The 20,849-nt window shown below is 61.5% G+C and overlaps 1 protein-coding gene, 2 long non-coding RNA genes and 1 other non-coding gene across 4 annotated transcripts; 1 reads left to right on the top strand and 3 right to left on the bottom strand.

Moving 5' to 3' along the window:
* Positions 1–109: 109 nt before the first annotated feature.
* Positions 110–896, bottom strand: LOC105709726 (uncharacterized). The gene is made up of 2 exons (XR_001105576.3): positions 462–896; positions 110–236 (listed from the first exon to the last, which is right to left on the bottom strand). It is a non-coding gene; the product is annotated as an uncharacterized LOC105709726 (long non-coding RNA).
* Positions 342–424, bottom strand: LOC135269142 (small nucleolar RNA SNORD60). Its single transcript, XR_010337447.1, has one exon. It is a non-coding gene; the product is annotated as a small nucleolar RNA SNORD60 (small nucleolar RNA).
* Positions 897–1,118: 222 nt separating the features above from the next.
* TRAF7 (TNF receptor associated factor 7) lies at positions 1,119–20,622 on the top strand. The gene is made up of 21 exons (XM_012441962.2): positions 1,119–1,170; positions 8,063–8,181; positions 8,411–8,468; positions 10,623–10,714; positions 13,157–13,273; positions 13,775–13,867; positions 14,095–14,128; positions 14,701–14,884; positions 14,976–15,110; positions 15,667–15,884; positions 15,966–16,039; positions 16,260–16,308; positions 16,391–16,518; positions 16,751–16,833; positions 17,629–17,668; positions 17,826–17,942; positions 18,027–18,149; positions 18,361–18,480; positions 18,576–18,707; positions 18,792–18,911; positions 19,089–20,622. Exons 2-21 carry the CDS (start codon positions 8,101–8,103, stop codon positions 19,101–19,103), a joined length of 2,013 nt encoding a protein of 670 aa, XP_012297385.1. The 5' UTR covers positions 1,119–1,170; positions 8,063–8,100; the 3' UTR covers positions 19,104–20,622.
* Positions 9,111–10,581, bottom strand: LOC135269003 (uncharacterized). The gene is made up of 2 exons (XR_010337325.1): positions 10,208–10,581; positions 9,111–9,651 (listed from the first exon to the last, which is right to left on the bottom strand). It is a non-coding gene; the product is annotated as an uncharacterized LOC135269003 (long non-coding RNA).
* Positions 20,623–20,849: the final 227 nt, after the last annotated feature.

Below are 20,849 nucleotides of genomic sequence, written 5' to 3'. Positions count from 1 at the left end.
ACTTACATGACTTCCGTTTTCATGTCTCTACACTTTCCCAAGACTGCCTGTGGATGAGCCAGACTCCTGGGGTGCCAGAATAGGGAATTAAAGACGTTGGAGAGAAAACTGCATCAACTCACTGCCTTTGTTTTATTGCTAAACACTTCAGATAGACACAGCGCCCACCTTACCACTAGGCCCTCCGGACTGAGGTTTACTTAGGTTCAAAATTTGCAGCCGGCTCACGATGAAACCTGAAAGTAAGACAGCGCCAAAATGTAGACTGAGTCCCCACTCTCCCGTTTCGGGCAACACCCGTTTCCACTCCCAGCCCCTCCCCAACAGGACTGCGCACTCCCAAGCCTCAGTCTTGCAAAATAATCAGACTGCAGACGCAGTTTTCATACGAGGTGTCAGAAGTCAAAGCAGTTCATCACAGGCTCGGAGAATAGGGGAACCCAGGCCTGACCCAGTCTTACCTGCAAGGAGCTGTGGGTCTGAGATTCAGGAAGTAACGTTTAAACGCTCAGGGACAAAGTGGAGCGTAGGCCAGGGCTGGACGCCCCGGGACCCCATCTGCAGCGTTCGGCCCGCCCTCAAAGATACGTTCGTAGCCCAGTTCTTCCCTGGTTATTAGCACATGGCGTAATCAAACACACAATCACAACGCGTCGCCCTCGACCCCAAAAAGAACAGGAACATGCCAGGCTCAAGCTTTTATAGAAACTGTCCCACCTCTGTCATTGGGCAATTCCTGGCGGAAGTGCCCGCCTTTTATTGCCGCTGATACGCTCCACTTCCTACCGTGTTATTTTCACCAACCGTACCTTGCCATTTCTTTTGGAGGCGGTCTCTCGGACCCAGACCTGAAGCACCTCCCCTTATGCAGAGTCCGTGAAGCCTAACCGTGAGTGACGGATAAGTATAGCCAATGAGACTTCGATCTGCAACATAGAGTGATTCTGAAGCCGCCAATCCCGCCCTGCGACGAGGGGCCGCCGGAAGTCGTAGTTTCGGAAGTGCCGCGCATGAGGCAACTGCCCGGGCCCCGAGAGGCGGGGAACTACAAGTCCCGGCGGGCGCAGCGGCCGGGCGCTTCCGGCTCGCTTGTCCCTTTCCCGGCCGGCGGCCGAGGGGGCATCATGAAGCGGGCTGGCGGCGCTGCGGCTCCCAGGCGGCCGCGGGCGGGTGAGTGTCCCCGCGACGCGCCCGGCCCGGGGCTCGCGCCTCGGGGCCGCGCGGTGGGGCGGGATCTGGCGCGTCGAGGTCTAGGCGAGGCAAGGCGAGGGGTCGGGCCGGGGGGGGCGGGGCTGAGACGGTCGGGGTCCGGGTCCGTGTCGCTGTCCGTCCGCCTGTCAGTTGTCCGTCGCTCGCTCCGTCCTGTCCTCGCGCGTTCTTTACTCATTCCTTCTTCCTGCATTCCCCGAGCCGCCCGCGTGCCATACACTGTTCTGGGCGTTGGAAGACTGCGGAGAACATCGTCCCAGTTCTGAGCTCGGCGTCTGCTGCAGGTTTCCCCAACCTCCGCACCATCGACCACGCGGCCCGGGTCGCTCTTTGCTGCGAGGGGCTGAACATTGTAGGATGTGGAGCAGCCTGCCTAGCTCTTGCCCGCTAGATGCCAGTAAACACCCCCACTTCCTCAGTTGCGATAACAAAAGTCTCCAGGCATTGGCAAATGTCTCCTGCGGGCCAACTCCCCCCTGTCCCTGGTCTAGACAGACAGGGTGGAGGGATTGACAATAGATAGAATCATGGGGAGCGGCAGTATATGCTGTGAAAGAAAGAAACAGGGTGCTGAGAAAGTGAGTACTGGCAGGGGGTCGGGGCGGCGCTGCCGTTAGCCAAAGCCTGATGGAGAAGCAGCCAGTCCTGGGACGTTGCAGGAGGAGCTTTCCAGGCAGAGGGAGCCAGATGTACAAAGGCCTAGGGTGAGAAGGGGCCTGGAGTGCCCCAGCAAGCACTGGCAAGTGGAGAGGTGAAGTCGATGAGGCCAGACCGGGTTCACAGGGTGCCTGAGAAGTGGCGTGGAGGTAGAAGCGCTGGAGAGGCACTTGGGATCTAGGTCTGATAAAGAGCCTTCTGTGTGTGGACCAAAGACTTTGGAGTTCACTGGGGAAGCAGGAGAGAGGGAGGCTAGGGCATCCTCTCCTAGTCCCCACTGGGGTCCAGCTGTCAAGGCATCGTTGCCTTGAGCCAGGCCAGAGTGGTCATCTGGGGTTGAGTCTGGAGTCAGTAGGGGCCTGCTGGATCCCACCCTGCTCTCGGAGTGGGGGGCCTCTCACTTGGTGAGGAATTTCATGGCGCCCCAGCCTGTCTGCCCACCTTTCTCACCGCCCCTCTGACCGCTTCCTGGGCACTAGCCCTTGCCAAGGGAGGAGACTCCCTCTTCCTCATTCCTTCTCTTGGGGCCTCTCCCTTCCCAGACCCCTTCCCTGTGCCTCTGCCTCTCTATTGTGAATATCCTGACTTCACTGCTCTGGGCATTTATAGTTCTCCGGAGAAGCCCTGGGCCCCTTGTCCTGAGGGGGAGCAGTGGTTTGGGCAGCCTGGCTGAGGGAGGGGAGGGGAGGGGCCAGGAGGCGGAACCCCAACTGGATGCCCCAACCTGAGGGTCTCTGATAAAGTGACTTTCTCCGTAGCTCACTGGTTGCTGAGTGTCATATTTCTGGAAGTGAATGGAAAAGTTCAGGGACTTTGGTACTCACTGAAAAGTGCCTTTGGCAGATGGAGTGGCGATTGGTGGGGCTCCTGCACGACTGTCTGCCTGTGTCCCCCACCAGGCTCCTAGCTCTTCCTGGGTCAGATTCATGTTCAGCCATCACACGTCCCCGCCCTCCCGAATAGGTCCTGGCATCCCGTGGTGTGACTTTCTGCCAGCTGGTTGGGCATAGGAATGAGTGGTTTGGGGAAAGGAAGAAGGTGCAGTTGAAGGGCCTGGTGGCCAGGAGGCATAGGTAGCCTGGCCTTGGGATGCAGCTGCTCCTCGGCTTGGCATGGGACTGGTTCAGGTGCTGCCGGGGCTCCTGGGTGTGTGGCAGCCATGGAGGAAGCAGAAGGAATGGGGCTCTGGTCACCACAACACGGACTGCTGGCTGTGTCCCAGGGCGGCCCCTCCGCCTTCCTCAGTCTCCATGGTCCACTCAGCAGAGGAGCTGCCATCTGTGGTGCCTTCACTCTTTTTTTTTTTGAGACAGAGTCTTGCTCTCTCGCCAGGCTGGAGTGCATTGGTGCGATCTTGGCTCACTGCAACCTCCGCTTCCCGGGTTTAAGCAATTCTCAGCTTCAGCCTTCCTAGTAGCTGGAATTACAGGTGCGTGCCACCACATCTGGCTAGTTTTTGTTTTATTTTGAGATGGAGTCTTGGTCTTTCGCCAGGCTGGAGTGCAGCGGTGCAATCTTGGCTCACTGCAACCTCTGCCTCCCAGATTCAAGCGATTCCCCTGCTTCGGCCTCCTGAGTAGCTAGTACTACAGTCACACGCCACCACGCCGGCTACTTTTTTGTATTTTAGTAGAGACGGGGTTTCACCATGGCCAGGATGGTCTCGATCTCCTGACCTCATGATCCCACCTCGGCCTCCCAGTGTTGGGATTATAGGCATGAGCCACTGCGCCTGGCCAATTTCTGTATTTTTAGTAGAGGCAGGGTTTCACCATCTCGGCCAGGCTGGTCTCGAACTCCCGCCTCGTGATACACCTACCTTGGCCTCCCAGGGCGCTGGGATTACAGGCCACCAGCTGTGCCTTCACTCTTGACGGGTGCATCTTCTCTCGGCTCCTTCCAGACAGGGGTCCGGCTGTACTCCATTCTGTCTCGAGAAGCCTGAGGCCCGGGAGGGCGGCAGCTTGCCCAGACACATAGCTGTGAAGTGACAGAAGTGGAATCTGAACCCAGCTCTGTCTGAGCCCAGTGCCCAGAGCCTTGTCCCTGGGGTCACACCATTTCCCTGACAGACACCCTACTGGGTCAGGGAGGGCAGGTAGGGAAGGCCAGCACATGCCCAGCCCGAGAGCTGTTGTGGGACTTCACCAGGCACTCGGTGTGGCTCACGCAGGAGGAATCTGTGGAGAAGGACCCACCAACCCCTTGGCCTTCGATAGATCCCCCCGATGTCCCCAGCCTTGCTCCCTGGAGGAGGAGGGTGCAGCCAGGTGGGGCAGGTGAAAGGGAAAAGTGGGCACTGGAGGCTGGGGCTGGTCACGTGCAGACCCGGACACCCTCGGCTGGAGGAGGCCAGCTGCCTGGAAACTCAGGGTGGAGGTGACCCAACCCTAGAGGCACCCAGCTGGGAAGTGGGGGGCAGCCACACAGAGGGGCATGGAACAGTGTGGGGAAGGAGGCGGCAGTGCAGCTGGCATGAGGGCGCTGGGTGATAGAGTGGGTCTGGTGTTCTCTGCCCTCGTGTTCCTGTTGCCTCTTCGGGCCCACATCTGGCCAGTGTTTGTGTCAGCTCCCCGCTGCTGCAGGGCAGAAGGAAGGAGGGAGCCTGAGAGACCGAGCCACACAGGAAGCAAATGAGAACACAGCCCAGGACTGGGGCGCATGGGCCGAGCGGGGGCACTGCTGGCCCTTGGCTCTTGGGCAAAGCTCATGACCTGTTTCCGAGAGTCCGAGGCCCACATGATTTGTATGAGAACCAGAAACACACTCCCCAGCTCAGCGCTCTGAAGCTGGGTCTCTTCCTGTGCCCCAGAATACTCTCCCCACTCTGGATCCCAGTAGCCTCGTCCTCCAGGAAGCCCTCTGGACTTCATCTGGACTGGGCCAGCCAGGTCCCCACACGATAGACAGCCGTGAGATAGGGGAAAAAAAACACTGAGAGATGTTGCCAGCTCCCAAGGGGCTGGAGGGGCAGCAAAAGGCATCCTTACTGTGAAGTCAGGGTAAAGCCTTGGCTGAGCTGGGGGGACCCCCCTCCCTGCAGCAGAGGGAGCTGTGGGCGCTGGAGAGGCTTGGCCAGGGCAAGACAGGCCTGGAGGCTGGGTGGATGCAGTAGAGACAGAGCTGGGGGAGGAGTTCAGAGGCCTCTGCAGAGCTGGGGCTGTGGGTGTGGCGGGCAGGGACAGGCGAGGGGGACGAGGTCCTGGGCCTCGGTGCTAAGAGGGAAGGGAGGTTGAGCCAGCCTCAGACCAGGGCCTGCTGGGGTTCTCAGGGGATTCTGAGGACCAAGGCAGGCAGAGGCCAGGGACACCCCAGGGGCCTTCGACGTCACACCCTGCCTATTTGGGATGGAAAAAGCGTTCTAAGGGACGGCAGGGAACAGCTGCGGAAGTGCGTGTGGCTTTGCTATGGCAACCAGGACTGTTTCTACAGAATTTAGCGGCCTGGGCTTGGGCCAGGGGGCCGAGGCAGGGGCCAGGCTGGGGCGGGCAGTCTGTGGGTACCCTGGGTGGGCTCTGTGATGCCAGGGGCCGTGCTCAGAGCTCTGGCTGCAGTCCAGCCACACATAGTCCTGTGGCAGACCAGGCGGAGACTTCTGGAACCATCCCAGGCTCTTCCCAGGGCAGTCGTAGGCCTGACGGGCACACCCACACCCTGCTGGGTTCACACACGTTCAGGGGACCCCCACACCCCACCTGCTCCAGGTTGCTGGAGGAGCTACTTTAAGGCCAGGTCTGGCTCCATCAAGGAGCTGCATCTGGAACCCCTAATTCCTCTACTCAGCAGGGCCCCCCTGGGCTGCTGCCAGGTGGGTAGGGACCCCTGACTCAGACCCCCTCCAGGTGTGTCTCCGGGGATGGGGTAGGGGTTCACATCCCACATGCCCCCAGGGCAATGTCCCAGCAGAGCCCTCCAAGCCCAGCTTGGGGGTTGCTGGGGAGGGGCTCCTGGGGGATTTGCTGAAGCGGGTCTGGGGTAGAGGCAGAGAGGTGCTGAAGAAGACCTCCAATTCCTTACTGCACAGTGGGTGCCCCCAGGGCCCCGGGAACCTCTCCTGTGTGGATGTGGGGTGGACAAAGAGACCCTGGGCCTGAATCCCAGGCTCAGGTGAGGTCAGGGAGGGGCTGCCCTGCATTGGCTCAGGGTGGAGGGGACGGTGGGGGACCGATCCTGTCCCTCCCCGCCGCACAGTGCTGCCCCACGCACCTTGTCCCTGAGGGTCACAGAGCACTGGCCTTCCCCAGGTGGATGCTGTGCTTCCTTAAGGAGTTCTCTCTTTCAAAGATCATCCCCTGGAGCATCCAGCATGGGTTCATTGGAGGAGCAGGCGGTGTGGGCAGGAGGCGGTCCTCAGGCAGACTTGGTGGGGACCCGGAAGGGAGAGGCGGGGGGCTGATGGGGAAACCTCTTTCTCTACACCCAGCTGCCCCCCATGGCTTTTCCCAGTTTGGGAAGAGACTGATTGTATGAAACAGATCCCTGCTTCCCCAGCACTGGGAACTGGAGGGCGGAGAGGCCAGAGAACTAGAGGAGAATTCCCACTCTGGTTGACAGCTTCCTGCCCAGCCAGCAGACAGCCTCAATGACTGTGGGGTGGGAAAAGAGGTGCTTCCCGTGGGGGGGGTGCCCTGGCCCCCCCACCCCCCCCAGGACAACATCCCAGCCATCGGGGCATTCTGAGCTATTGTGCTTTCTAGTTGTGGCCTGAGGGATCCTCTCCCTGCTGGGGACACTGGTATTGCAAAAGCCAGCCCCTGGGCACCGGGCTGAGGGGAGGCCTCGGGCATCTTGCTTAATTCGGATGTGGGAGGGGGATGGATCTTGCCTTAGGGCGGGACACAAAAGTTCCTTGCTGGCCTCCTGCCCAGTGTCCCGCCCACCTCCGTGTCCCTAACTGGGGCTGAACACTGAACCCGAGTGAACTGGAAAGCAGCCTCCCGTGCAGTGCGGCCCCTTCCTCCAGCCCCCTCCCTCCTTCCCGCTCAGCTGGTGCTCAGTGGGGTCTTGTGCACCCCCCACAGGTCCTGTGGTGGTGTCTCCCTCCATGGCCCAGTTGCTCTTGGCCAGCTGGGACTTTCTGACTGATTTGCGGGTGGCCCTGCATGCCTTTCTGTTCACCTCACTTCAGAGTGAGGGACAAGCCAGACACTTGCTCTCCCAGACTGTGAGACTGTGAGCAATGGGCACTGGGGCCAGCCCGCCTGATGTGGGGAGTGCCTGCTAGGGTCCGGGCCAGCTGGGCCCCAGGCAGGTGTCACTGGCAGGGCTTGAAGCTGGCCCTGGGGCCCCGGAAGCTTGCAGTGCAGCTAGCGGATGGCTTTGTAAATTGTAGGTCAGTGTCTCCTAGTGGCTGCGGGTGATCCCCGCCCTGCTACTGTGGGGCAGGAGCCAACCTGGAGCTCCCAGAAGGGTTGAACCTCCCGTGTGGAGTCATGGAGCCCTGCAGTTCAGGCTGTATGGGCCTCACCCCAGCTGGGGAGGGTGGGGTCCTTGGCAGCCGAGGGTGATTCCTGCATGCCTGCTCCCTGCCCCCAGCCCCTGAGCTTCCATTCCCCCCCGGAGCTCCCCAGGACTGTGGGTCCCAGGGCCAGGCCCACCTCTCTCCTATGCTTTCCTCCGTGCACGCAGCTCGTGCGGAGTTGGGCTCCGTTAACTTCACCCTGCAGGCTCTTTCTCTAGGGTGTGGCCGGTGTCTCTCCATCCGCTGCCTGGTGCTGGCTGGGTCATGACCGCACCTGCCGTGGCAGGAAACATTCATCTTGTCTTAGCTGGTCCCCAGGTGACTGGGTCCTGCCATGTAGGCCATACCCTGGGCCTATCCACCAAGGCCCAGCCTTGGCCACGGGGACATTCGGCCTGGAAATGACTGGCTGTGACTCAGGACCCAGAGGAGTAGAGAGAGCCAGGCAGGGGTCCTTCCACCTCTGAGGCAGAGCTGGGTGGGCTCTTCATGAGTTCAGAAGGGCTAAGCCTTGAGGGATAGTGACACACAGCCACCCGGCCATCCGGGACTGCGCATACCGGGGTGTATGGGTGCCAAAGGGCCTTTGCCTTCCATAGGCCTGCCCCAGCTGGTGCTGGTGGTGGAAGGCGGCTGTGGTGGCCCGAGGCAGGTCTGCACACCCGCAACAGCCCAGCTGGCTCTCGGGGGCCTGGGCTCCATCTCTCAGGCCCCTCATCTGTGCTTCACCCACAGGAGATGCTGCCCAAGGACCCTAGATGCTTCTTTAGAGCATGAGCTCGGGCAAGAGTGCCCGCTACAACCGCTTCTCCGGGGGCTCCACCAACCTCCCCACCCAAGACATCACCGCCGGGGTAAGCGTCTGCCTCTCTGCATGCCCAGCATCCATAGGGACCTGCAGAGCTCCCAGCACAAGCCCCTTGCTAGCTCGGGTCTTGGGGAACTGTGCCGTGTGTGTGTGTTGCTGGGGCATGTGAGTGCCACACGGAGTGGCCTGGTTGCATGTTAAGCGTGTGAGTGGGGTTCACATGTGTGTGTCCTTCTGTCTGGGGACGAGGCCAGGTCTCCCCCTTCTCCCTCTAGACCAGAATGGAAACGACCTTCGGACCCACCTTTTCGGCCGTCACCACCATCACAAAAGGTGAGCCCCGAAGCCAAGGCCAGCCCAGGCTGGGAATAACTAGGGCACTCTCACGCCCACCTTGCTAAGGCCTGAAGGGCACTTCCTGGTTGGCTGGTATTGGGCGTGGGCAGCCTAATGCCCCAGCCTGTTTCTCAACAGCCTCTCGGCCCTGGGCCTCCCGGCTGGACAGGAGCCGGACGTCCAGCTCCTTGCACCTTGTGACTGTGCTGTGCCCTCTCCCCCTGCCCTCTTTGTCCTTTCCAGGGAGGCTGCCCTGACATCCCCAGCACCACCACACAACCCTGTCCTTGTCACAGTCTCTGGCCAGCCTCCAAAGGTCCTGTGTGCCCAGGGGTCCTCTCTGGAGTTTGGCCCCAGGGCTTCAGTACCAGTGCTGCACTTGCTAAATATTCATAGGATCTCTAGAGGGACAAAGAATAGAAAAAATATATATATTCATAGGAAAGGAGAGAGTGGAAGAGGCCCATACATGTGTTGTCTTTTTTTTTTTTGAGATGAATGTCACTCTGTCACCCAGGCTGGAGTGCAGTGCCGTGATCTCAGCTCACTGCAACCTGCGCCTCCCGGGATCAAGCCACCCTCCCATCTCAGCCTCCCAAGTAGCTGGGACCACAGGCACCACCACACCTGGCTAATTAATTTTTGGTAGAGACAAGGTGTCGCCATGTTGCCCAAGATGGTCTCAAATTCCTGTGCCCAAGTGATCCTCCTGCCTCAGCCTCCCAAAGTGCTGGAATTACAGGCATCAGCCACCAAGCCAAGCCCAGTAAATCTTCACCTGCACATGACCACTGGGCAGGGTACACAATGGAAACCTGAAGCTTCCCGGCCCTGCTTCTCAGTCCTGTCCCCTAAGAACCAGCGTGCTGCGCTTTGAACCCCAGCACTGAGCTCAGGGGGCCACGAGGATGTGGCAGTGCAGAGGCGGCCTCCTTCCCGAGGTGCAGGGCGGCGGCTCTGGGGTGACTTTGTTTTCTCTCCTTTCTGGCACTCTGCCCTTTGTAGAAACACGCCAGCGGCTAATTAGCTTTTTAATTGCTTTCCCGTGGTTTCCTCTGATAAACCTGGCCATGGGGTCACAGCGCCGCCGAGGATACCTGCTCACACCAGCACCTCTTTGCTGCTGGTGATCCCCTCAGGGGCTCCACAAGGGCCCTCTTTTTTTTTTCTTGGATGGTTCCTTTGGAGGAAAAAATAAATAAATGTCACCCCTAATTCCACCCCCCAAGAAATGGTGCCTTAATTTTTCATCTGCCTTCACAAAACCCGTGGCCACTGTCACATGGTGGAAGGCGCCCAGGATGGGGAAGGGCATAGCTGCTGCACCTGGCCCCTTGGCAGCAGGGATGGGCAGAACCAGACAGCAGAGTGCCCACAGGTGCCCAGTCACAGGGCAGCCTCTTGAGGCCTCAATCTCAAGCCCAGGACTGGTTGTGACATCTGAACCTGGCTGGTCCTGAGGCCGGGAAGTGGCTCTCTCTGGCTCCCACGTAGACTGACCAGCCCTTCCCAGGGCAGCCCTGCCCTCTGGCCCTGGCCAAGCTGGGGTGACATGCAGGCAAGAGGAAGGAGGGCACCTCAGCTCCTGCCCCAGAGGAGGCCACCAAGGCTAGGGCCCCTTCCTGGTCCTGGCTGTGCCGGAGACACCAGGATGCAGCCCCAGCCCTCCCGCATACCAGCCCCACACCTCTGCCTCAGCTTCCTCCTCTGTAAGTGGAGGCTGTCAGAGAACTCACCTGGCAGAGACACCTTGAGAGTCAAATGAAATGGCACCTCCAGCTGCTGCCAGGCGGCCTTTAGAGTGATGACTTGGCATCAGCCATGGGCCTCAGCTGGCTCAGGCGGGGGTGCGGGGGAGCTTGTAGAGGCCCTTCTGAAAGAAGACCCTGCCCAGGGTAGGCAGGGCAGGGGCAGGGGCAGGGGCTGTCCAGGTGTAGGCTGACCCCAGCGGCCACACTTCTGGCACTGGTTTGACCTTGGGAGGGAACCGAAGCTTCCCCGCGTCATCCCTGCATGCCTTCCTGCCTGCCTGGCCCTGGGGAGGGCTGTGAGATACGGGGGTCCACAGGGCTGGGTGTCCAATACGGGCTCCACCTCCCCTGCATCTTCAGAGAGAGACCCCGCTCAGGCGCCAGCCCTCTTGCCTTGCAGCCGACGGGACCAGCACCTACAAGCAGCACTGCAGGACACCTTCCTCCTCCAGCACCCTTGCCTACTCACCACGAGACGAGGAGGACAGCATGGTAGGTCCCCACCCTGAAGGAGCTGCTGTGAGCCTCAGCCTCCCTCCTGGGGGACCGGGTCCCAGGAAGAGCTGACAGCGAGCTGGTGAGGCAGAGGGGAGGAACAGCACCTGTGGGTTCCCTGAGGCCTTACCATACATGGCGAGTCTGTGAGAAAAGAGTCTCCCGGGGCTGGACTGTGGGTGGCAGGAGGCAGCCAGTAAGAGCAGCTGGGCCTGAGGGTGTGGCACCTGCAGGCCAGGATGAGGCATGCTTGACTCCATCTTAAGGGAGGTGGGAGCCACAGAAGGTTCAATCAGGAGAGTAACACAATAAAATAAATGCTGTGAAAGCTTGCTCTGCTGCTGGGTAGGGAATGAGCAGGGTTGCTGGGTCGAGGCAGGGTTTGAGGAGGGGTCCTGATGAGAGGAGGGAGAGGAAACGTCTGTGGACCTAAGCTGTGGGGACACCAGAGGCAATGGGGTGGGGGCCGCAGAACCTGTGCTGAATGCTGGGGGAGCCAGAGAACTCCCCGTTGCTGGCTGTGTGGGGTGCAGAAGGGTTCAGGGCAGTCAGGGACAGGCTGCTGGTGCCTGAGCCCCGTGGCCAGAGTCTCCGTGGCCATTCCCTGCCATCCTGGTCACTGGCACTCATTGCTGGGCTCTGGGGGAGGCAGGGGCGCCTCTCTCCAGTGACTCGGTCACCAGGTGTGGCAGCTCTGCTGGACCCCTTTGGACTGAGACCTCCTTTTTTTTTTTTTACTTTCTAACAATAACAGGAAAAGTTTTTTTTTTTTTTAATCGTTTTGTTTTTTGAGATGAAGTCTCGTTCTGTCACCCAGGCTGGAGTGCAGTGGCGCAATCTCAGCTTGACTGCGACCTCTGCCTCCCAGCTTCAAGTGATTCTCCTGTCTCCGCCTCCTGAGTAGCTGGGATTACAGGCGTGCGCCATCACGCCGGGCTGACTTTTGTATTTTTAATAGAGATGGAGTTTCCTTATGTTGGCCAGGCTGGTCTCAGACTGCTGACCTCATGATCCATCCACCTCCGCCTCTCAAAGTGCTGGGATTACAAGGCATGAGCCATCCCATTCTGTGCGACCAGAAAAATGTTTTTAATTAATTGACGAAAGACACCTGTGTGCCAGGCACCATGCTAGGCCCTGAGGATGAGTTGGGTTTATCTGGGCCCCTTCCCTTGGGCCTCTACCTGCCTCAGTCTCCACGACCCGGAGGCCACGAGTGCACCATGCCTGTGGTTCCCATAATCGCCTGCTATCCCCATGGGTCACGACGGCTTTAAGGAGGGGCGTGTACCTTCTCTGTTTGCTATTAGGCCCACACGGGTGGTCCCCCTCCTGCCCTCTCCCCTGCCCCCAGGCCTGGCCACCGTCAGCCCCTGCGCCCAGGAGTGGTGGGCAGGGCAGGCCAGAGAGAGGGGGTCCCGTGCCAGCTCCTGCTCCGCTGTCACCGCTTGGGCTTCCCCTGCTGCCGTGGGGCCTTGTGACTCACTTCCTCCAACTGCCCTCTGCTCCCCACGTGCTGTTTCCTTGCAGATGGGACTTGGGACCTGAAGGGAGGCGGGCACACAGGACACAATGCTTCTTCCGCCGGCCTCAGGACTGGCTCTGCCTCCACAGTCTGTGGGTTTCATACCCAGGCCGCCGGGGAGGGGGCCAGCGGCTCAGCAGAGCAGCAGCAAGCAGTGCTTGGTGGCCCCGGGTGGCTGTGCGCTGGGGCCAGGTCCCTCTGCAGTCAGAGCACTAGGAGAGGAGCCTCGGGCAGCAGTGGCTCTCAGAAACTTCTGGAGGTTTCCAGGCCAGAGGGGAGGAAGGGGCAGTGCCTGCCCCTCCCCCAGGGCCCCTTGTCGGTGGCTGAGGCAGAAGCAGGCACCTGCAGCCTGCACTGCTGCCCTTGGGAGGCTCAGCTGAGGCTCTGGGGGGGCCTGGCCCTGCCTTCCCTCGGAGCCTCCCGGCTGCGCCTGGTGTCCCTGGCCAGCGAGGCCAGAACAGCAGCCAGTCCTGGGGGGGCACCAGGAGCCCAGCCGCCTCTCCCTGCCAGCCCTCCTGGCCCCTCCATCCCGCGGTCACGGCCTCGGCTGCCCGGGATTGGCTGGTGGAGGTGCCCCCTCGGCGGCCCACATTCCCTCACGGGAAGCAGGAAGCAGCCCGGGTGTGTGGAATTGAATAGCAGGAAGTCTCTCCATTTACACAAAGAGAGGTGGCAGGCGTGAGCGGGCAGCCCAGCACCAGGGCCCAGGCCGCCCAGGCGGGCAGGCAGGGACCTGGGCTGCATGAGCTGCCCATACTCACCCACGGCCCCTGCGGACGACGAGAGTGCCCACAGGGAGAGGGGTGGCCCCAGGGGCACCGCTGCCCTCCCATTTCTGCCGGGCTCAGTCCTGTCCTCCCCACGGCCCCGACCCCATGCAGAGCCCCCTGACGGGTGCCTCTCCCTCTGTACAGCCCCCCATCAGCACTCCCCGCCGCTCTGACTCTGCCATCTCCGTCCGCTCCCTGCACTCGGAGTCCAGCATGTCCCTGCGCTCCACGTTCTCACTGCCCGAGGAGGAGGAGGAGCCGGTAGGTGTGGGGGACTTCAAGGCTGTCACCGCAGCAGTGGCTCGGAGGCACCTTCACCTCTGCTGTGCCAACCCAGCTCACGGAGAGGGTGGCTGGGCCTGCAGTGCTTGCTGGTCTGAGGTGGGGACTCGAGGGACCAGGCGAGGTCCCCTGGGCACGTTCTCCCACTCCCCCTTCTCAGCACTGCCCGGGAACTGGCCGTGGGAATTATGGGGCTCCAGCTGGGCCCTTTCCATTCTCACCCCAGGAAGGAGGCGGGTGAGGGTAGGTGAGCTGATTGGCTGGACTCACCCTCCTGGGTTGGGCCCTGCCTCTGGGGTCACAGGCCTTGCTCTCCTTCCTAGGCCCTGATCAAGCCCCCCAGATCTAAGCAGGCCTCTCCCAGGACGTGCCCCCATCCCCCGAGGACAGCCGGGCCTGGATGGGAGAGCCCGGGTGCTGGGTGGTGGCGGGGCTGAGGGTGGCCTCCTGCCATGGCCTGCCTTTCCTGCTCGGTTCCAGGAGCCACTCGTGTTTGCAGAGCAGCCCTCGGTGAAGCTGTGCTGTCAGCTCTGCTGCAGCGTCTTCAAAGACCCCGTGATCACCACGTGTGGGGTGAGCCCGCCATCCTTCCCAGCCCCCATGCTGTGGAGGCCCCCACAGGCCCTCAGGGCTCTCAGGGGCCGGCGCTGCTGTCCCTGACCTGTGGAACATGAGACAGGCGAAGCCTGGTCTGACCGCACTGGGCTTGGGGAACAGTGAGGCCTGTGGCTGCCGTGGCCGTGCACTTGGGGAAAAGAGAACCTTGCAGCCGCCCTCAAGTCTTCCCTTTGCCCCCACAGCACACGTTCTGTAGAAGATGTGCCTTGAAGTCAGGTAGGCTCGTGCCCCGGCCCAGGCCTGCCAGTGACCAGGCCCATGGCTGCCAAGCAGAGGCGGGCAGCTTCTCCCTTGTCCTCTGCACTGCATCTGGGCCTCTTTGGCCTCTGCTGGGGTTGGGATGGGGCTGCAGCAGTCCCGGGGGGCGCTCAGGCTGAGGCTCGGGACCTCCAGGAGCAGAGTGGGGTCACCCCAAACTCAGAGACCCCACAGTGGGTGTGGGCCGGGGCTCCTCAGGCAAGGGCTGGCGCCCCCTGGGGAAGCTGTTCTCACTGGTGAGGCTGTTGACCTCCCTCGCGGTGTCGGCTCCTGCCTCTCCGCCCTCTGCCCTCTGCCCTCTTGGCCCCTACCCCATGCTTTTCCAGGCACAGCTGAGAGTGTCACAGGTGACACTCCCTCATCACCTGCTGGTCTTTCTTGGTGGCCCAGCTGTGCCCCCATACCCATGTTGTGTGCCTCAGAGGGGCAGATGGACAGGAGATCTGGCCCCCGCCAGAGGCGCGTGCCTACCTGGGTGAGGGAGCATGTTCCAGGCAGGCCGTGGGGGTCAGCATAACCTCCTCCTGCAGAGAAGTGTCCCGTGGACAACGTCAAGCTGACCGTGGTGGTGAACAACATCGCGGTGGCCGAGCAGATCGGAGAGCTCTTCATCCACTGCCGGCACGGCTGCCGGGCGGCGGGCAGTGGGAAGCCCCCCATCTTTGAAGTGGACCCCCGAGGGTGCCCCTTCACCATCAAGCTCAGCGCCCGGAAGTAAGTGCCCCTCCCTGGCCACTTTTGCCTCCCTGGGGGGCTGCCTCTCGGGGCTCTGGCTCAGGCCTCCCTGTATCCCGCCCTGGCACAGGGACCACGAGGGCAGTTGTGACTACAGGCCCGTGCGGTGCCCCAACAACCCCAGCTGCCCCCCACTGCTCAAGATGAACCTGGAGGCCCACCTCAAGGAGTGTGAGCACATCAAGTGTCCCCACTCCAAGTACGGGTGAGTGGGGGGCAGGCAGGGGCGGGCAGGGTCCCTCCACATGGTCCCAGGGAGGTGGGTGGGAGCCAGGGCCACGCCAGGGTCTGTCATCGTCCAGGAGGCCCAGGAGCCCAGCAGGGGCCCAAGCCCCGGGAAACACAGAGGGGGAGCTGAGGGCGTCCAGGAAGGCAGGCATGGATTCTCCCACAGCCAGCCCAGCAGGGTCGGATTTGAGCAAATGTTGGGGTTGAGAGCTTTGGGGAGGGACGAGGGGTGGGAGGAGAGGCTGGGGCCCAGTTCTGGAGGGCAGAGAGGCTGCTGAGAGGTGTGGGTTTTATCCTCAGGGAGGGAGGACCCCTTGAAGAGCTCTGCGGGGGTGGTGTGATAGGACCTCGCTTGTGAAGCAGCCCCGGGGTGGGTGGGTGTGGAGGAGAGGCAGGAAGTCAGGTGTGGGTGTGGGCCTCTGGACCTGGGGTGCAGCAGCCACAGGGCTGGAGCACGAAGGGGATTCTCGAGGATGGGGAGGCATTGGTAGGGGCCGCCAGCAGGCAGGTGGGCAGCTTTCCTGTCCCCGCAGGTGCACGTTCATTGGAAACCAGGACACTTACGAGACTCACCTGGAGACTTGCCGCTTCGAGGGCCTGAAGGAGTTCCTGCAGCAGACGGACGACCGCTTCCACGAGATGCACGTGGCGCTGGCTCAGAAGGACCAGGAGATCGCCTTCCTGCGCTCCATGCTGGGCAAGCTCTCAGAGAAGATTGACCAGCTGGAGAAGAGCCTGGAGCTCAAGTTTGGTAAGGGTGGGCACCGGGGCAGGTGGGGGCCTGGCCATTGTTCTGGGCACCAGTGACACCCCCTCTCCTCCTGCTACTCAGATGTCCTGGACGAAAACCAGAGCAAGCTCAGTGAGGACCTCATGGAGTTCCGGCGGGATGCGTCCATGTTGAACGTGAGTGGGAGGGGCTTCAGGGGCTGGACTGTGAGACCCCTGGAGGCTGGCAGCCCCAGCAGGAAGACTTCCCCTGGCCTTGGGCCCACTAGCCAGGATCAGGGGTCTGTATGTGATGGGGGCTGCTACTGCCTCTGCCCACCCCTGGAGCAGAGCAGCAGGGACAGAGGGGCTGCACTGGCCCTGCAGCAGCCCCGCCCACCTGCCCTCTGCCCTGCAGGACGAGCTGTCCCACATCAACGCGAGGCTGAACATGGGCATCCTAGGCTGTGAGTATGGGCCTGCCGCGGCTCCCACCCGCCCTTCCCGAGGCCCCCACTGGGTCCTCACCAGCTGCTCCCATCTCTGCAGCCTATGACCCGCAGCAGATCTTCAAGTGCAAAGGGACCTTTGTGGGCCACCAGGGCCCTGTGTGGTGTCTCTGCGTCTACTCCATGGGTGACCTGCTCTTCAGTGGCTCCTCTGACAAGACCATCAAGGTGAGCAGGGTCCTACCTCAGTCTCTGCAGCCTGGCCGGGCTGGGTACTGCTGCATACCTGGCACTGCCAGCCTGCCTATCTATGGGTGGGACCTTCTCCTGTGCGGGGCTTTCTCCCATAGTGAGGGGGCCTTCTTTTCCATGGGCAGGGCTCCCTTACTCAATCCTGCCATGCTGCCCTTTGGCACTGGGCTGACCTTCCTGGGACCCACTGTGGCCCTGGTCTCTGCAGGTGTGGGACACGTGTACCACCTACAAGTGCCAGAAGACACTGGAGGGCCATGATGGCATCGTGCTGGCTCTCTGCATCCAGGGGTGAGTCCAGGCACATGTGTGACCAGTGACCCTCAGGACAGGAGACACAGTGCTGCCACCCCAGGGGCCATGAGCCTCGAGCTGGAGCCTGTGTAGCTATGTGTGTGCCCCACCTGTAGGGCGCCCTCCCCCCAAAGCAGTGCTGGCTCCCTGAGTAGCAGTGTGTGGGCCCCTGTGTGGCCCCCTGTGTGGCCTGCACCATCTCCAAAGTTGTGTGTTCCAATACCTGGATGAATGCAGCCAGTCTCCCAGCAGAGCCTCGCCCTGGCCCGGTGCACCTTGGGCAACCAGAAGATGGATGGGACCTTAGGGGGCGAAGGCAGGAAGGAGCTGAGCTGTCCTCGGCCTGCAGCCAGAGCCGTGGGCACAGGGACCGCAGAGCACCTACCTCAGCCACCTTTTTGCCTCCAGGGTGGCCTGTCTGCTTCCTGCCTCCTGCCTCACGTCGTGAGGCTTTGTGGGAGCGAGCAAGTGTGTGTGTGTGAGAGACGCTCTCAGGAGGCGGCAGCTTGGCTGCCAGCACCCGGCTCGGGACTGACTCAGTGCTAATGGGCGGGTAATTACCTCCCGGCTTGCTGTCAAATGCTTTCCAGGCAGGCATCAGGGGCTGGCCCACCCCTCCCAAGGTTCCCATGTGGAGACTGGAAACAGGCTGGGGCTTAGGGACACAGCAGTGGCCTTGGCCCTGGGCCATGCTGCTAGTACCTGATGGTCGGCAGGAAGCTCAGGCCTGGCCAGGGCGGCGTCGGCTGGGACAGCTTCTCCCGCCTTGACGCGCTGTCTCTGCTTCCCCAGGTGCAAACTCTACAGCGGTTCTGCAGACTGCAGCATCATTGTGAGTGGGGCCTGCGGGCAGAGGCGGCGGGAGGCGGCCCAGGCCTGCCCAGTATGTGGGCGCCCCAGGGACCTGTTTCTTCCCATCTGGGCTCTGGGCTCTGGACTCCAGGTGGTGGGGCTTGGTGCCCTGAGCCTTCTGGTCCTCCCGCAATCAGGTGTGGGACATCCAGAACCTACAGAAGGTGAACACCATCCGCGCCCACGACAACCCGGTGTGCACACTGGTCTCCTCGCACAACATGCTCTTCAGCGGCTCCCTGAAGGCCATCAAGGTACGGGCGGAGGGTGTGCCCCCATGTGCGGGTCACTGAGGCGTCCCTTGCTCGCCCAGCCCACAATCCCTGCAATCCCCGCAGGTCTGGGACATTGTGGGCACTGAGCTGAAGCTGAAGAAGGAGCTCACAGGCCTCAACCACTGGGTGCGGGCCCTGGTGGCTGCCCAGAGCTACCTGTACAGTGGCTCCTACCAGACAATCAAGGTGAGCCTGAGCACGCCTGGTGGCCACAGGCCCTTGCCCCCTGCTGGCACTTCCCAGGCCAGCACCCAGGGCTCCATCTGCCCTGTTCCTAACTTTGCACACGCCCTGGCTGGGTGGGTGGACTGCCCAGCTGTGCTGAAGCTCTGGGGGTGCAGAGGCCCTGGGGATGAGGCACCTGGCCTGGAACCAAGTGGCCTGCAATTCCTCATAGATCTGGGACATCCGAACCCTCGATTGCATCCACGTCCTGCAGACGTCTGGCGGCAGCGTCTATTCCATTGCTGTGACAAATCACCACATTGTCTGTGGCACCTATGAGAACCTCATCCACGTAAGGCCTGGGTGCCTGGGTACAGGGCCAGACTCTGGCCTCATCTCGCCCGCCTTGCCCAGTGTCTTTAACCCACCTGTGACCACCCCTCCCAGGTGTGGGACATAGAGTCCAAGGAGCAGGTGCGGACCCTCACGGGCCATGTGGGCACGGTGTATGCCCTAGCGGTCATCTCGACGCCAGACCAGACCAAAGTCTTCAGTGCATCCTACGACCGGTCCCTCAGGGTGTGTGCTGACCCAGTGGTGGCGGGAGGCTCAGAGGGCAGGCATCCAGGCTCTGGCGGGCCCTCACGTCCCATGTGCCCCCAGGTCTGGAGCATGGACAACATGATCTGCACACAGACCCTGCTGCGTCACCAGGGCAGCGTCACTGCGCTGGCTGTGTCCCGGGGCCGGCTCTTCTCAGGGGCTGTGGATAGCACTGTGAAGGTCAGTGCCCGAGGCTTGGGCCATTCAAAGGGGCTGAGAGGGATGGAGCAGGGGAGAGGAGGGGAGGAGCTGGCAGCCCCAGCATGAGGTGGTGGAGGGCAGGTATGTGTGTCAGGTGTGGCTGGGGCAGGGCGGCTGGCCACAGGACACCCTGGTGAAGCAGCCCTTTCCCTACAGGTTTGGACTTGCTAACAGGATCCAGGCCAGGCCATGGCTTCCATTGGACCGGCCGGCCCTGGACCTTTCTGAGCCAGGCTGGCCACATGGGGTGCCCCATGGGCACAGATGGACAGGCTCTGGCAGCCACATAGTGCCCTCCCTGCCCCATGCTCGGCGATCCTCCCTCTACTTGGCACTGTCCTCGCTGCTGCCAGGACAGAGCCCAGCCCCTCTCTCTGGGTGCCAGGTACGACACTTGCCCGGGCCCACCCTCCATCCCCACCCTAGATGGAGCGAGGGCCTTTTTACTCACCTTTTCTACTGTTTTTAGACTGTGTGTAGATTTGATTACTTCCTGGTTGAAATAAACACTCCACAGACTGTGGCTGTGAGCAGGGACAGCTCCTCGGGACAAGGGCGTGTGAGTGGCCTTGAGGTTGGTGTGCACCGGCTGCCATGAGTGAGGGGCATGGGGCAGTTTCCTTCGTCCCACTCCAGGGCTTCCCCTCCCTGGTAGGAAGCAGCTCGTCACACCCAGGCTGCTGGCCTCCAGTCCCACCTCCCCCAACACATGCACCCCCAAAAAGAGCCAGGCACCTCTGTTTCCTGCTGTTTATTGACAGCCAATGGCAGCGCCTTGCCCAGACCTCCCCTGCCCGCCTGCTGGAGCCCAGCCTGGGCTGCCCACTGAGGAGGCCCTGGGGGACAGCTGGGCACTTCCCTTGAAGGGAAACACCAGTTAAGACAGCGGAAGGGGCCCTGGACGCCCGGACACCACCTCCGCCAGCCACTTCCACCCGCCCCACACCACAATCGCTGGTTTTCGGCATTTTTAAAATTTTTTTAAGAAACGTCAAAGTTGTGCCCAACACTTGTGGATCAGCAAACACGACAGAGGAGACCAGTCAGTACTTCTTGGATGAGGCAGGGGAGGAAGAGAGAGGAAAAGGGAGGGCGAGAATGACCACATGACACAGCCTTGGACCATGAGCAGAAGCGTCCATGTGAACGCTGGCAGGGTGAACGGGCTGCCTGTGCAGGCCCTGGGGAGGGGGCAGGCACACCCTCAGATGAGTTGCAAGCCCATAGCCTGGCCTGCTATGCGCCCTGCTTTCATGTGGCCACTACGCTGACATGCCCATGTTCGCCACACCCACCTGCGCCACAGGACACAGCCATGCCAAAAGAGGACATGGCCGTCGTGAGCAAGGCACATCCTCGAGTTGGGGTGCAGAGAACTTAGGAGAGAAGCTCGGGGGAGCCCCTGGCAGAGCACCTGCCTCCCAGCCCCAGCCTTTCACCTGTGCTAGGGGCCTGGGGCCTCCACTCTGACCAGAGGGAGGGAAAGACCGGCAGGCAGACGGCCTGGGCCTCTTAACAGCTTTTGTCCAGAGCTAGACTTGTGTCCTTTCAGTTGGTAAATTGTTTGTTTTCTATAGAATCAATAATATTTCTTTCTTTAAATATATATTTGTTAAAGTTATACCTTTTTGTTTCTCTGGGGAAATCTGCCTCAGCTCATTCCCAATAAATTAATACTCTTGATAGCTTATATTCTGGGGGTGCGGTGGGGCAGGGGAGCCCTGACCCTGGTCCCCTGTCCCTTGTGCTGCGCCCGAGCGGCTGGCCGGGCGACCCAATGGGCAGTTCTGTGCTGGGCCCGGGCCTGTGCGCTGCCCCGTCCCTGGTCCCGAGGCGCCCTCCCCTCCCGCATGGGCAGGAGGCCCAGCAGGTATTGCACGGGAAGCAACAGGTGGGGCGGTCCCGCGGGCGCAGGAT

Source organism: Aotus nancymaae, unplaced genomic scaffold, assembly GCF_030222135.1.
Source record: "Aotus nancymaae isolate 86718 unplaced genomic scaffold, 86718_ANA_hifiasm-v0.15.2.pri h1tg000049l, whole genome shotgun sequence".
Taxonomy (NCBI): domain Eukaryota; kingdom Metazoa; phylum Chordata; class Mammalia; order Primates; family Aotidae; genus Aotus; species Aotus nancymaae.
The sequence above is the reverse complement of the archived record's forward strand: the minus strand, read 5'-3'. Positions and strand labels throughout refer to the sequence as shown.

Coding starts and splice junctions, on each gene's coding strand:
- TRAF7 (XM_012441962.2), top strand. CDS start 8,101: ATGAGCTCGGGCAAGAGTGCCCGCTACAACCGCTTCTCCGGGGGCTCC. Junction 13,868..14,094: donor CCGTGATCACCACGTGTGGG/GTGAGCCCGCCA, acceptor TTGCCCCCACAG/CACACGTTCTGTAGAAGATG. Junction 14,885..14,975: donor ATCAAGCTCAGCGCCCGGAA/GTAAGTGCCCCT, acceptor GCCCTGGCACAG/GGACCACGAGGGCAGTTGTG.